At 37.5% G+C, this 13,900-nt stretch overlaps 1 protein-coding gene across 1 annotated transcript; it reads right to left on the bottom strand.

Annotated features, from left to right (window-relative positions):
• Nucleotides 1-10,206: 10,206 nt before the first annotated feature.
• LOC118751139 lies at nucleotides 10,207-11,293 on the bottom strand. The gene is made up of 2 exons (XM_036485904.1): nucleotides 10,295-11,293; nucleotides 10,207-10,251 (listed from the first exon to the last, which is right to left on the bottom strand). Exons 1-2 carry the CDS (start codon nucleotides 11,291-11,293, stop codon nucleotides 10,207-10,209), a joined length of 1,044 nt encoding a protein of 347 aa, XP_036341797.1.
• Between the last annotated feature and the right edge of the window lie 2,607 nt (nucleotides 11,294-13,900).

The raw sequence follows: 13,900 nt of genomic DNA, 5'->3' as shown, positions 1-13,900 counted from the left end.
ACTTGATGGAGCCAGCAAGCTGGTTCGTATATTTCCCCTTTTATACAAAAAGGTTTTTGGTTGGATAAAATATTAGCTTTTTTTGCAGACTACATTGTTTTTCTATACCATTGCTTATTGAAAATGTTTGCGTGTATACTTATATATTTATATGTATGTAAGTAAAAAATTTAGCTACCATTTTTAGCCACAACGACTTTTTTTAGCTCTCTTTTAGCCCTTTTTTTTAACGGAATTTGGCTACCGGTAAAAATGATTCGCGGCAACACTGTTTGCGTGCGTGATTTCTCAGAGTTGCATTTCTGTCAAAACTACAGAAGTTTGCCGAGAAAAATTTGAATTCATAGTCGCGCCAAAATGCCAATTGAGCATAAACATCAAATCGAAATGTCACGCAAGACAAATCTTGGAATTTGAGTTAGCTTTTTACGCACGCATATAAGGTTGCCCTGTAACAATTCTTCCCGATATAAATTGGGCTTTAAAGTGCTGAAATTTGTACTGTGGTTAGGATTGCATGTGGGGGGATTTGAACCCGCGGCCTCGGTGTTTAAGTCAACACCTCAATCTCTACGTGTTGTAATAATAATAAAGTCCGGCGCTTACACACTTACACAATATGTGTGTGTGTCCGATTTGTCGCGTGGGCCTTAATGTTGTGGCACAAAGGGGGTGCCTACAGTTTTATGTCGACTCTGAACGGCGATTGTACTTTATGGGAAGCTGTTTTTCATTTTCAAGGTTTGCGCACTTCTAACCGCTACACCCCAGCGGCATATATGCGAGACCTATATTCAGATAAATTTTTTGGTTTTTGGTATCGATATTTGGAATATCGAGTCTTTTTATTCCGATATTAATGGGTACCCGATATTTTTAAAGCGATACTTTAAATGAGTACCATATCGATACTTACGGTTCGATATCGTATCCCTAATTGTTATGGACTACGAAACCTACTGCTATAAAAATTCAAAATATATTGCAGGTCAAGATTTTTATACTGGTGCAAGTCGTCAAGATGCCCCTGAAAGTTGTAAGCTGAAAATGAAGTCCAAATTTTCAAAAAACCACATGGTTTGGCAAGCTATTTGATCCTGTGGCCGTAAGAGCAGCCCTTTTTCCCATCCGGGACAATGAATGATCAAGTTTATCGGGATGAGTGCCTCAAAAGGCGTCTTCTGTCGTTTATCAACAGATAAGGAGTAGGCCACTGTTCTAGGCGGACATGGCAACCTGCCACTATGCCAAGGACACATTGCCGTGGTATAATGGCCCAGAGCCACGTCCTATTGGGGAATATTGGTCAATTGTCAAAGAAATCTTGCAGAAAACAGTTGAAACAATGAAAAATATTGAAGAGTGCAAAACAAAGTAGTTGTGCGCATCGCGTAAAGTCGATGATGCAGTCGTGCAGAATATGATGGCGTGTGTGCGATGAAAATACCGATCACTTGCATATGGAGCAAATAATAACTAATATTTTAACATTTTAATAACATCTAAACTTCCAAGTTATATAATACAAAAAAAATAATTTCAAAGCCTTCTAGTTTGTTTCTGGTAGTAATTTCTAAGTGTCGCAGTTTTGGTGTGTTCACCCTTTAGTAATTATTTTGTATTTTACGCTTATAAAAAGCACATAATATAAAAAAATTATAATTATTGTTATTAGTAATACATAAACTGGGAACTTTTACAAACCTAGATTGTAAAACGTTTGTTGGTATAGATCTTAATGAAAATGCACACCAAATTGCTCAGATTGATGAGGAAACCCGACTTAGCCATACCGGATTAACTTGCTTTGTGTGCACAGGGAAATTCCAGCACAACTTAATTAACCACCAAACCTACTCAATCAAATTAAGAGTTAATGATTAAAAATTAATTTTTTAATTGCGGTTACGATTAACTGTTTAGTCAGATTAAAATTAATCATGATTAACTGTAATAAGATTGAATTTAATCGAATTAACTAACTGATTAAAACATCAATCGATTAATGCCAACATTGATTTCACATACATATCACTATACCAAGTTCCAGTTCTCTCCCACAAATACTTCCAGAGATATGTATGTAATAAAAAAATTCCATTTTGTATGGGAGGGGCCTTGAGTTACGGACTTACTTTCAGTCTAAGACCATCCTTCCGAAATCCGTAGTAAGTTTACTAAATTTCGTTCTGATCGGAAAACCGGTTAAGGAAGTAGCCTATTTTTCAATCCAGATCATAAACCATCTTTGAGCAAAATTTCATTTTCAAATAGGTGGCAATTCTTAAAAAAGTAGCCTATTTTCAAATCAGTTTAGTCATTTCCGCGTATTAATTTAATTAACTTTTCTAATAGCTGGCAACTCTTAAAATAGTAGCCTATTTTCCAACGAAGGTCATAAGCTATCTCTGTGCGAAATTTCATGCAAATATGTTCAGTTGTTTCCGCGTATTAATTTAATTAAAACTTTTTTAACAGGTGGTAACTCTTAAAAATAGTAGCCTATTTTTCAACCTAGCTCATAAGCTATCTGTGTGAAAACTTCCATGCATATCAGTTCACTCATTTCCGCGTATTAATCAAACTAAACATTTCTAACAGGTGGCAACTCTTAAAAAAAGTAGCCTACTTTCTAACCTAGGTCATTGTTATTAATTTAATTAAACTTTTCTAATAGGTGGCAACTCCTAAAATATTAGCCTATTTTCCAACGTAAGTCATAAGCTATCTATGTGCCAAATTTCGTGCAAATCTGTTCAGTCGTTTCCGCGTATTAATTTAGTTAAACTTTTTTAACAGGTGGCCACTCTTCCAAAAAACTAGCCTATATTCCACTGTAGGTCATAAGCTATCTGCTTGCAAAATTTTATGCAAATCCGTTCAGACGATTTCGCGTATTAATTTAATTAAACTTTTTTTAACAGGTGGCAACTCTTAAAAAAAGTATATCATTTTCCAACCTAGCTCATAAGCTATCTGTGTGCAAACTTTCATGCAAATCAGTTAACTCATTTCCGCGTACTAATTTAATTAATAATTTCTAACAGATGGCAACTCTTAAAAAAGTCATTAGCTATCTATGTGCCAAATTTCATGCAAATCCGTTCCGTGTATTAATTTAATTAAACATTTTTAACAGGTGGCAACTCTTAAATAAGCAGTCTACTTTCCAACCTAGGTCATAAGCTATCTGTGTGCAAAATTTCATGCAAATCCGTTCAGTCCTTTCCACGTATTAATTTAATTAAACTTTTTTAAAAGGTGGCAACTGTTCCAAAAAATTGGCCTATTTTCCACTGTAGGTCATAAGCTATCTGCTTGCAAAATTTCATGCAAATCCATTCAGTCGTTTCCGCGTATTAATTTAATGACACTTTTTTTAACAGGTGGCAACTCTTGAGAAAAGTAGCCTATTTTCCAATCTAGGTCATAAGCTATCTGTGTGCAAATTTTCATGCAAATCCATTCAGTCGTTCCCGCATATTAAATAAATTAAACTTTTTAACATGCGGCAACTCTTACAAAAAAAAAACAGCGTATTAACCAATCTGGCCCATAAGCTATCTGCGTACAAAATTTCATGCAAATCTGTCCAGTCATTTCCGCGTGATGATTTCCCAAACATCCAAACATTCACATTTATAATAAGGGTATTCATCAAACCTTATAAATGCATTGTAAACCGTATAAACTTATAATTGTGTAAACCTTATGAATGAACTGTCAAAATTTGTATGGAAACTCGTTTACACATTTCTGATAAATTTATCCAGCGATTTCACTGAATAAACTTGATAAACTGAAGACAATGCAACTCTGTCGCAACTCTAGCTATGTTTTCTTAGGCAATAATCGGGATCCGCATACAAATTTTGCACGCAAATTCAACAACGATATGATCCTGATCCTGGTTCAATTATTATCCCGTCTGTTTGTTTTGTTTCACTGATAATTCGCAAAGTTTGGTAGCCTTGACAAATGAATTCATACACAAACAGACATTCTGCCATTGTTTCTTATAACTTGCTTCAAATAAATAGCCTTTATGTTATATGTACATTTATTTAAATAGATATCTCGTAAATATAATTTTTTCCAATTTAGTGAGGTAGTTTCTTAAATCCCCGTGCTAGTAGTATAAAGTTAGTGACACTGCGCTTTATAACCAAAGAAAACACCACTATTGTCGCATGTGTAAACGAAAAGAGAGTGTGGGTCGTTCATGTAACAGAGTGCACAAACTTATAAGATTATCTGCTTGATAAAGTTATCGGTTTAGATGAATACCACTAATATTAGTAAGATATATACTGGCAATGGAAAAAATATTTCTCCTGCATAATAATTATCAGGCAACGTAAAAAAATTTGGACAATAACTGTTATTAAGTAACGTAAAAAGTAAACGTTGGGAAGTAACTTTAATCGGCAACGGAAAAAATAAACGTTGGTCAATAACTGTTACCAGGCAACGTAAAAAATAAACGTTGGGAAATAACTCTTATCGGCAACGGAAAAAAATATTTCTCATCTAATAACTGTTATGAAACTTCGTTTTCGTTAAATTTCAGAATTCGGGAAACGTTTTCAATTCGTAAATTCGAGATAACAGTTATTTTTAGTCCCTGGATTTTACATAACTTTGGAACTTCCTTAAGCTGTACTGTGGAAAGTAAGAAGAAAATAATTGATGTAACTATTATTGACATGTTTCAGATAATATTTGATATGCGCAAGAAATTAATACAACAAAAAGGGCAATGGTTTTATGGGCATACCGCCGAGTCGTTACGTATCAGTTGCGATAATATTAAGGAGTATAATTTATGAAAAAAGGGGCTGACGTTTTTTTGTCGAACGGAGTTAGCTATCTCGAAAATATCTTTCGGGTTTAATAACAACAAATTTTGAATAATTGAGTGGCTTTTGCCTACAACTTATATTAAATTTTTCTCAGTTTACTGACATTCTAAAAGAGTTTTGCATACAAGACATCTCGATGTCTTAGATACTTTTTTAGCGAATTCTTGCCTTTCAAAGTTTTTGCGCAGTTGGAAAAAGTGATTTAAGCCACGAGGAAATATAAATGAAGTCTTTAAATAGTGGTACGTTTCCACAGTTTGAAAAAATATGCAATTTTTTTTTCAATACCACACTCAAAAGAAGCAACTGAGAGGATTGTACGAATAAAGTTTGCTTTCTGGCGCAAAGAGCGAAATAGACTTCGAATTCAAATTTTTTAAAGTGAGCTCCAAATTAGAAGTAATTTTAAAATGAAATGCAAATACACAAGTCTTTCACTCTTTAAACACTGAAAGTGGAAATGATCTCATTATTGCTATTCAACAAGTAAAAGCAAAAAACAAAACCGACTTTAATTCGCATATGGCCCAAAACGCGGACTGTTACATTACATTTTGGCTCACACTGCTTTTTAAATATCGCTGAATCTCACGAGAATACAATTTAAGGATAGTTTTTCTTCTTACATCTGAAAGCATAAGTATAAGGCATTATTTAATATATACAAAAATGTATTGTAACTCCTGTTGTTTAGGAGTTATGAATGTTTCAACAGCGGACTGATGCAGCTCCGTGAAGTTGGCACCCGACCTTGATGCATTTTGATAAAATACCTAGAATATGATAGATTTAACTCTCAGGAGGATTGTTGTAAGTTTCTTTTTGTTTGTAGTTGAAAAAGAAGTGCGTAATGCGTTTTTTTAAAAATTCATATGAAGCTTTTTACAGCTACATACAATCAACTTCAAACGATTCTGGACCTGAATTCATTAAAACTGAAGCTGTAGCTGTAAAAGGCTCCAACTGAATTAAAAAAAAACGCATTACGCACTTATTTTTCAACTAAAAAATAATATTTTTTAACTACAATCAACTACAAACGATTCTGGACCAGAATTCATCAAAACGGAAGCTGAAGTTGTTAAAAGCTTCATATAAAGCTGTAAAAAGCTTCATATGAGTTTTTAAGAAAAAAGCATTACGCAATTACTTTTCAACTAAAAAAAAATAACTTTTAACTACAATCAACTACAAACGATTCTGGACCAGAATTCATGAAAACTGAAGCTGTAGCTGTAAAAAGCTTTATATAAATACATTAAAAAAACGCATTACGCACTTTTTTTAACTAAAAAAAAAAATGTAAACTACAATCAACTACAAACGATTCTGGACCACGGAAGCTGAAGTTGTAAAAAGCTTCATATAAATTAAAAAAAAAACGCATTACGCACTTATTTTTCAACTAAACAAAAAAAAATTTAAAACTACAATCAACTACAAACGATTCTGGACCTGAATTCATTAAAATTGAAGCTGTAGCTGTAAAGAGCTTCATATGAATGTTTAAAAAAACGCATTACGCACTTATTTTTCAACTAAAAAATAATAATTTTTAACTACAATCAACTACAGACGATTCTGGACCAGAATTCATTAAAATTGAAGCTGTAGCTGCAAAAAGCTTCATATGCATTTTTTTAAAAACGCATTACTCACTTATTTTTCAACTAAACTAAAAAAATTTAAAACTACAATCAACTAGAAACGATTCTGGACCTGAATTCATTAAAATTGAAGCTGTAAAAAGCTTCATATGAATTTAAAAAAAAACGCATTACGCACTTATTTTTGAACTAAAAAAAAATTTTTAAACTACAATCAACTACAAACGATTTTGGACCAGGATTCATTAAAACTGAAGCTGTAGCTGTAAAAAGCTTCATATACATTAAAAAAAAACTCATTACGCCCTTTTTTTGAACAAAAAAAAATGTAAACCACAATCAACTACAAACGATTCTGGACCAGAATTCATTAAAACGGAAGCTGAAGTTGTAAAAAGCTTCATATAAATTTTTTAAAAATTGCATTACGCACTTCTTTTTCAACTAAACAAAAAAATTTAAAACTACAATCAACAAATGATTCTGGACCTGAATTCATTATAATTGAAGCTGCAACTGTAAAAATCTTTATATGAATTTTTAAAAAAACGCATTACGCACTTATTTTTCAACTAAAAAAAAAATTTTAAACTACAATCAACTACAAACGATTTTGGATTAGAATTCATTAAAACTGAAGCTGTAGCTGTAAAAAGCTTCATATACATTAAAAAAAAACGCATTACGCACTTTTTTTGAACTAAAAAAAAAAATGTAAACTACAATCAACTACAAACGATTCTGGACCAGAATTCATTAAAACGGAAGCTGAAGTTGTAAAGAGCTTCATATAAATTAAAAAAAAAACGCATTACGCACTTATTTTTCAACTAAACAAAAAAAATTTAAAACTACAATCAACTACAAACGATTCTGGACCTGAATTAATTAAAATTGAAGCTGTAGCTGTAAAAAGCTTCATACGAATTTTTAAAAAAAAGCATTACGCACTTATTTTTCAACTAAAAAATTATAATTTTTAACTACAATCAACTACAAACGATTCTGGATCAGAATTCATTAAAATTGAAGCAGTAGCTGTAAAAAGCTTCATATGATTTTTTTTAAAATCGCATTAAGCACTTATTTTTCAACTAATAAAAAAATTTTTTAACAACAATCAACTACAAACCATTCTGGACCTGAATTCATTAAAATTGAAGCTGTAGCTGTAAAAAGCTTCATATGAATTTTTTTAAAACGCATTACGCACTTATTTTATAACTAAAAAAAAAAAAATTTTAACTACAAAAGATGCTGGACCTGAATTTATTAAAATTGAAGCTGTAGCTGTAAAAAGCTTCATATGAATTTTAAAAAAAAAACGCATTACGCGCTTATTTTTCAACGAAAAAAAAAATTTTAACTACAATCAACTACAAACGATGCTGGACCTGAATTTATTAAAATTGAAGCTGTAGCTGTAAAAAGCTTCATATGAATTTTTTTAAAAACGCATTACGCACTTATTTTTCAACTACAAACAAAAAGAAACTTACTACAATCCTCCTGAGAGTTAAATCTATCATATTCTAGTTATTTTATCAAAATGCATCAAGGTCGGGTGCCAACTTCACGGAGGTGACTGATGCATTAAAATTTTTGGAATTACTTTTTAAAGTTGCTTTATATTATTGAAAACGTCTACTCTCCTAAAATAATGTTTTCAAAAGTTGGTACACAGTTTCTTAGCTTAAGGATGGAACTTAAGCAGTGTTGCCAAGTTTTGAATTTGAAAAACCACTAAAACCCAAGAAAAATCGGCGTATTTAAAGGACTTTTTATGAGAAACATTTTTTTGTAGCGATGCGATAGCAAACAGCCGGACGAATTTCGGTTTAGCCGGCAGCAGATTTGGTAGCCGTTTTGTAAAAAAATAGCCGTTTTTAGCCGATTTCGCTATTTGCCTTGTTTTCTTAAAATTCATATATATATGTTTCCTTTTTTTTTAGTAAGCGATCCAAAATCTGTTAGATATGGCTACTAGCCTTATCGCGGAAACAATTTTCATTTCAGGCAGGGTTATATAAAATTGGGCCAATTTCGCTAAGTGTGAAGTTTTATTCGCAAACTCAGAGAATAACAAATTGTTTCACTGTTTGCTTAACACGCGTTTGTGCTTGGATATAGTGCCAACACATGCAATAAATATTACAGGTATTGTCTTCCCAGATGGCGCATATTCAATTCGTAAGCTGTAGCAAACCGTATGTATTTGTTACTGAGTAACGGGTACAACCCCTGACTCGAAGTACCGAATCGTTACTCACATAATAATCTCGTTACTCACATGTTCCGTATATGCACCATTAACCCATTAATGGTCAAAACAAAACTACAAGAATTTTTTTGAAAATTTGTTTATTTATTAATTCAATGTGATACATTTAAATGTGTGAAGAAGAAAAAATTAGAAACATTTTTTTGCTCAGTATTTTAAAGGTGTGTACCCAAATTGGCACAGTGGCCACTTAAGAGTGATAATTTTTAAAACACGGTTTTTCAATGCACAGGGTTTTCTTGCATTTTTTACAGCCCCAGCGGCTTCTATTATGGCAAATGACACATCGTACTCGCTTCGGAAGTTTTTCAGGCACGTGATCTGGAATGTACATGCAATCGCCAAGCATTTGATATGGCCCTATCAATCATGTAGGTGAATAATACCCACCACCATTTTTTACTGTCCTTACCTTAGTCCAGGTGTTTCGTTTGCTAGTTTCATCGACGACGATTACCACGTCGCCGGTGTCGATAGGTTCTGGTGGAGGTCGATACCATTTTGCACGTCTAGTTAGGTTAGGTAGATATTCCTTCACCCACCGTCTCCAAAACTGGTCAGCCAACTGCGACGCGATTCTAAAGTTTTTTCGAAGTGCGGCACCGCTGCTGTCTTCGATGCTGAGTTCTCGTAGGCCACTTGAACCGCCCAGCAAAAAATGATTCGGAGTGAGCGCCTCGTCATTTGCTGTATCCAGAGGAATGTATGTCAGAGGCCTAGAATTTAGGATGTTCTCGACATCTGCTAGCGCTGCTCGCAGAGTGTGCTCGTGCGTGATATTCTCGCAGAGTATGTCCGACAAAATGGATTTCACGCTCCGAATCATCCTCTCCCATGCTCCGCCCATATGCGGTGCAGCTGGGGGTATGAAACGCCATTCCACCTCTGGGTACTTTTGCTGAAGCTCATCAGAGGAAAGTCTCTCCATTTCCGCCTTTAGAATACGGCTCGCGCCTCGAAAGTTTGTGGCGTTATCTGAGATAATTCGCCTAGGTGCACCACGACGACAGACAAACTGTTTCAGAATGAGTAAAAATGCATCTGTGGAGAGGGAGTGGCTTATCTCAATATGCACAGCGCGTACAGTGAGAAACGTAAATAATACACCCCAGCGTTTCTCATGGCGTCTACCAACAACGATGTCGATAGGTCCAAAGAAATCCACACCAGTGTAAGTAAATGGGCGCGTATTCAACGCGAGGCGTTCAGGTGGCAGAGAACCCATTTCTGGTGGCTGTGGTGCTGCCCTGCGAATTCGACAAACTCGGCACTTTCTTCCAACGCTGCGAACTAATGCTCTTAATCCACTCAACCAATATTTTTGACGGATTTCGTTTACCACAACTTCGCTGTGATGATGGTGGTATTTACGATGGAAAAAAATCGATGATTAGAAGCGTCACTGGATGGTGTGGAGGCAGAATTATGGGTCTTTTCAGGCTGACGGGAATTCCGTCTATCGAATCGATTCGCCCTTTGATTCTGAGCAATCCCATTTCATCTGTACAAGGCGAACATTTGAAAATAGAACTTTTTCGACTTACCGGTTGGCCTCGCTGTAGACATTTAACTTCTTCCCCAAAGACCTCACTCTGGCACATAAGAATAATTAAAACTTCGGCACTGTTAGTTGTAGTGTCCTGTAACATCTTCTGCACGAACTGTGATTTAGCGGGTATTCTGCTTATTAATCGAAGGAAGCGCAAGGCGCATCTAGTTGCACCACGAAGCTTCTCCCACTTACTGAATCTGGCCACATCAGGTATAACTTCTGTAAAGGATGCGGAGCTAAGGGTGGTACTAAGCTCAATGTGGTGAACTAATTCGGGATCTGTAGAGTCCATTAAAATCGTCTCTGGCCACTCGGATGGTGGTGAGGTTAAGAATTGTGGACCTTGGAACCAACGCAAGTCGCCATCTAGCTTTGTCCACTGCTTCAATTTCGTAGCATCATCGGCAACGTTGTCAACTGAGGGCACCCACCTCCAGCTGTTGATGTTGGATGACTCCAAAATTTCTCCGACTCTTACACCAACAAATTGACTAAACTTGCGAGTGTCTGATCGAATCCAGTAGAGAACGTTTTTTGAATCAGTCCAGTACACTTCCTCACTGATCGGTAAAGTCAGTTCATTTCTAATAAATTTTGCGAGCCTCAGGCCCAAAATGGCACCCATCAGCTCTAGCCGCGGTATAGAAACTGGTTTCAGTGGCGGCACTCGCGATTTCGAGGCCACCAAACAACATTTCACCTTCCCACTGACAGTGGCTCTTAGATAAGCAGCTGCCGCGTAGGCCGCGTTGCTTGCGTCACAGAATATATGAAGCTGAACGTCGCGACTAAGGCTGGCCAAGGGGTAGCAACGAGGTATACGAACGTCATGTATTCGTGGCAACGATTTAACCCATGACTGCCATGCTTCTTGTTCTTCCTTCTGCACAGGCGCATCCCAGGCAACACCAGATCGCCAAATATTTTGCATTACGATTTTTGATGGAATCATAAAGAAGCCCATTAAGCCTAGAGGATCGTAAACAGACATAATTACCCGAAGAACTCCCCTTTTGATGGCAGATGGGTTGTTATTTAAAACGGATTTTTAAAATTTTGCGCAGAAAGTTAACTCGTCCGACTGTGGTAGCCACCATGAACCCAGAACCTTTTCGTATATCGTAGACGAATCTTGCAGGAGCTTACCCGTTTGCTTAACAGTTCCGGAAATTGATTGCAGCACGTTTCTAGAGTTTGACAGCCAGTTGCGCATCTCAAAACCGCCTTCGCCGTGTATACTTGACTTGCGACGCCAAGTCAATCATTTCTTGCTCCGTGTCTACACTCTGCAACCAATCATCTACGTAGGTGTTCCGATGAATCGCATCAACTGCATTTGGATGTTCGTTCACGAAACGCGAGGCATTTTTGTCTTTGATGAAATTTGCCAATGATGGAGAACATGCAGCACCAAACGTCATCACCGCCATGACGTAGGTATCAGGATCTCTAGAGCGATCCCCATATCGCCACAAAAACTGCTGTGCGCTTTGGTCCTCTCTACGCACCCGAATTTGGTGGAACATTTCGCGAATGTCTCCGGTGATGGCATAAGGTCGTTCGCGAAAACGGATAAGTATTCCAACCAGAGACGCCAGAAGATCTGGGCCTTTCAGCAAATAGGTGTTGAGAGCGACACCGTCGACAGTGGCTGCCGCATCCCAGACGAGCCTCGTTTTGTTTTTGTTTTTTATTTGTGACCGTAAAAATTGGAACGAACCATGACCTTCCTCCAAGAGATATCTCATTTTGTGTTAATTTTCGAATGTACCCTTTGTTTTCATACTCACGAATCTGCTTGTTGAGAAAATTCCGCAAAGTTAGATCTCGTGCCATGCGTTTTTCCAAACAGCTGAGACGTCGCAACGCCATCGAGTATGAATCTGGAAAATCGATTTTATCGAACTTCCATAGCAAACCCATTTCCCAGCGTTTTTCATTCGATAGGTACTTCGTTGTCGATTGCATAATAGCGAGCGCCCGTTCGTCTGCTTTTGATTTTAGCGGTTCTTCCCTCATGCTAATGCCCACTGCTTCCAACGCCTAGTTAGCCTTTAGAATTTCATCGATACGCTCAGTTGGCACACAGTCGCAGATGTGCATCACCCTATTCGTAAAGGCATTAACCTCCTCGCCGCGGCCATATACTGACCAACCGAGCCGACATTTAGTTGCGATAAGCTGGGCCGCTTCTACTTCCCTCACTTTGAGTGGAACACCGAGCTTTGCATTATCGACGCCAAGAAGCAGTGTAGCGCGTACTCCAGTATATGGCTCGATAGGCAAGTTGTGCAAATGCCGATGCGACGAGAGTACCTCCAGCGACAGCGACTGCTTCGGAAGATCAAGGTTGGTTACAGTGCGTATGTTTCGAAGATTAAACCGAGGCGACATTTCATGTGTAGACGAGAGCCCGACAGTGACATCTTTTGACTTAAGCTCCACCTGCGTTATATCACCCGTCCATCTTAGGCACAGCTCATCTGATGGGCCATCCAAACCCATCTCCTCAGCGATATGGTTCTCCAAGAGTGTGCATGTGGATCCCTCGTCTATCAACGCATATGTCTTTATAGACTTAGATCTGCCATAAAGTACTACTGGAACGTAACGCAACAACGTCTTCCTAGTGTGCTCCTCCTTATGCAACATCACGGCTGCATTATCATTTGATGTGGAGCAAGAATGCGAGTGAAGCAGAACATGATGCGGCTTTGTGCAACCGTTAACACCGCAATGGCTATGCAATCGGTAGTTTTTCAGGAAATGTTTCCTGAGACATCTAATGCACAGCTTATTGTCTCGAACAAAGCTCCATCTGTCGTTGGTTGACAAAGCGCAAAACTCTTTGCACTTCTCAAGTCGATGAACGCTGCTGCACTTAACGCAGCAAAGTTGAGAATTTGTGGCGCTGTCGGAGGGAACCACGTCGTGTAAGAGCACCCTTTTTTTAGTCTGATTTCTGTTAATTTTAACCTCATCGCCGGGGTTACTTACGGAGACAACTTGACTAGCGCACGTCGCCAATTTGAAAAGCCAACAGTCAAATTCGCCGATGTCGACATGGAGCAGTGAAACCCTATAGCGACCCCACTCCAACTTCAAATCGCTTGGTAATTTGCAAAGGAGCTCAGAAATTAGCATCGGATCATTTAAGTAAGCAGAGAGGCCAATGGCCTTCAGAGTGGAGCAGTAGTTTTGTACCGCAAGTGCAAATTGGATCAGGGTCTCTAACTTGTCATACCTTACCGACGGCTCTTGACGCAACCTGCGTTGCAGTGAATGACATATGACATCTGGGCGCCCATACAGCATCCTTAAAGTTTCAATGGCCTGCCATATGGTTGCAGGCGTCATTAGTTCACCTCTCACTGACTCCAACGCAACTCCTTTCAAACATCGCTGTAGCCGAATCATATTCTCAGCATCCGTGAAGCCGCACTGCTCCGTTGACTGCTCGAAGCTGGCAATAAATAGCGGCCACTCCTCTGGTTTGCCGGAGAATGTCGGGAGATCTTTGTTGATGACCTGTCGCGATGCTATTTGTGCAGAGGATAACCTCATTTCGCATGTCGCCGCTGGCGCAGTAGGAATATGA

This window comes from Rhagoletis pomonella, unplaced genomic scaffold (genome assembly GCF_013731165.1).
Source record: "Rhagoletis pomonella isolate Grant_MI unplaced genomic scaffold, Rhpom_1.0 Rhpom_scaffold_00559, whole genome shotgun sequence".
Classification (NCBI taxonomy): domain Eukaryota; kingdom Metazoa; phylum Arthropoda; class Insecta; order Diptera; family Tephritidae; genus Rhagoletis; species Rhagoletis pomonella.
The sequence above is the reverse complement of the archived record's forward strand: the minus strand, read 5'-3'. Positions and strand labels throughout refer to the sequence as shown.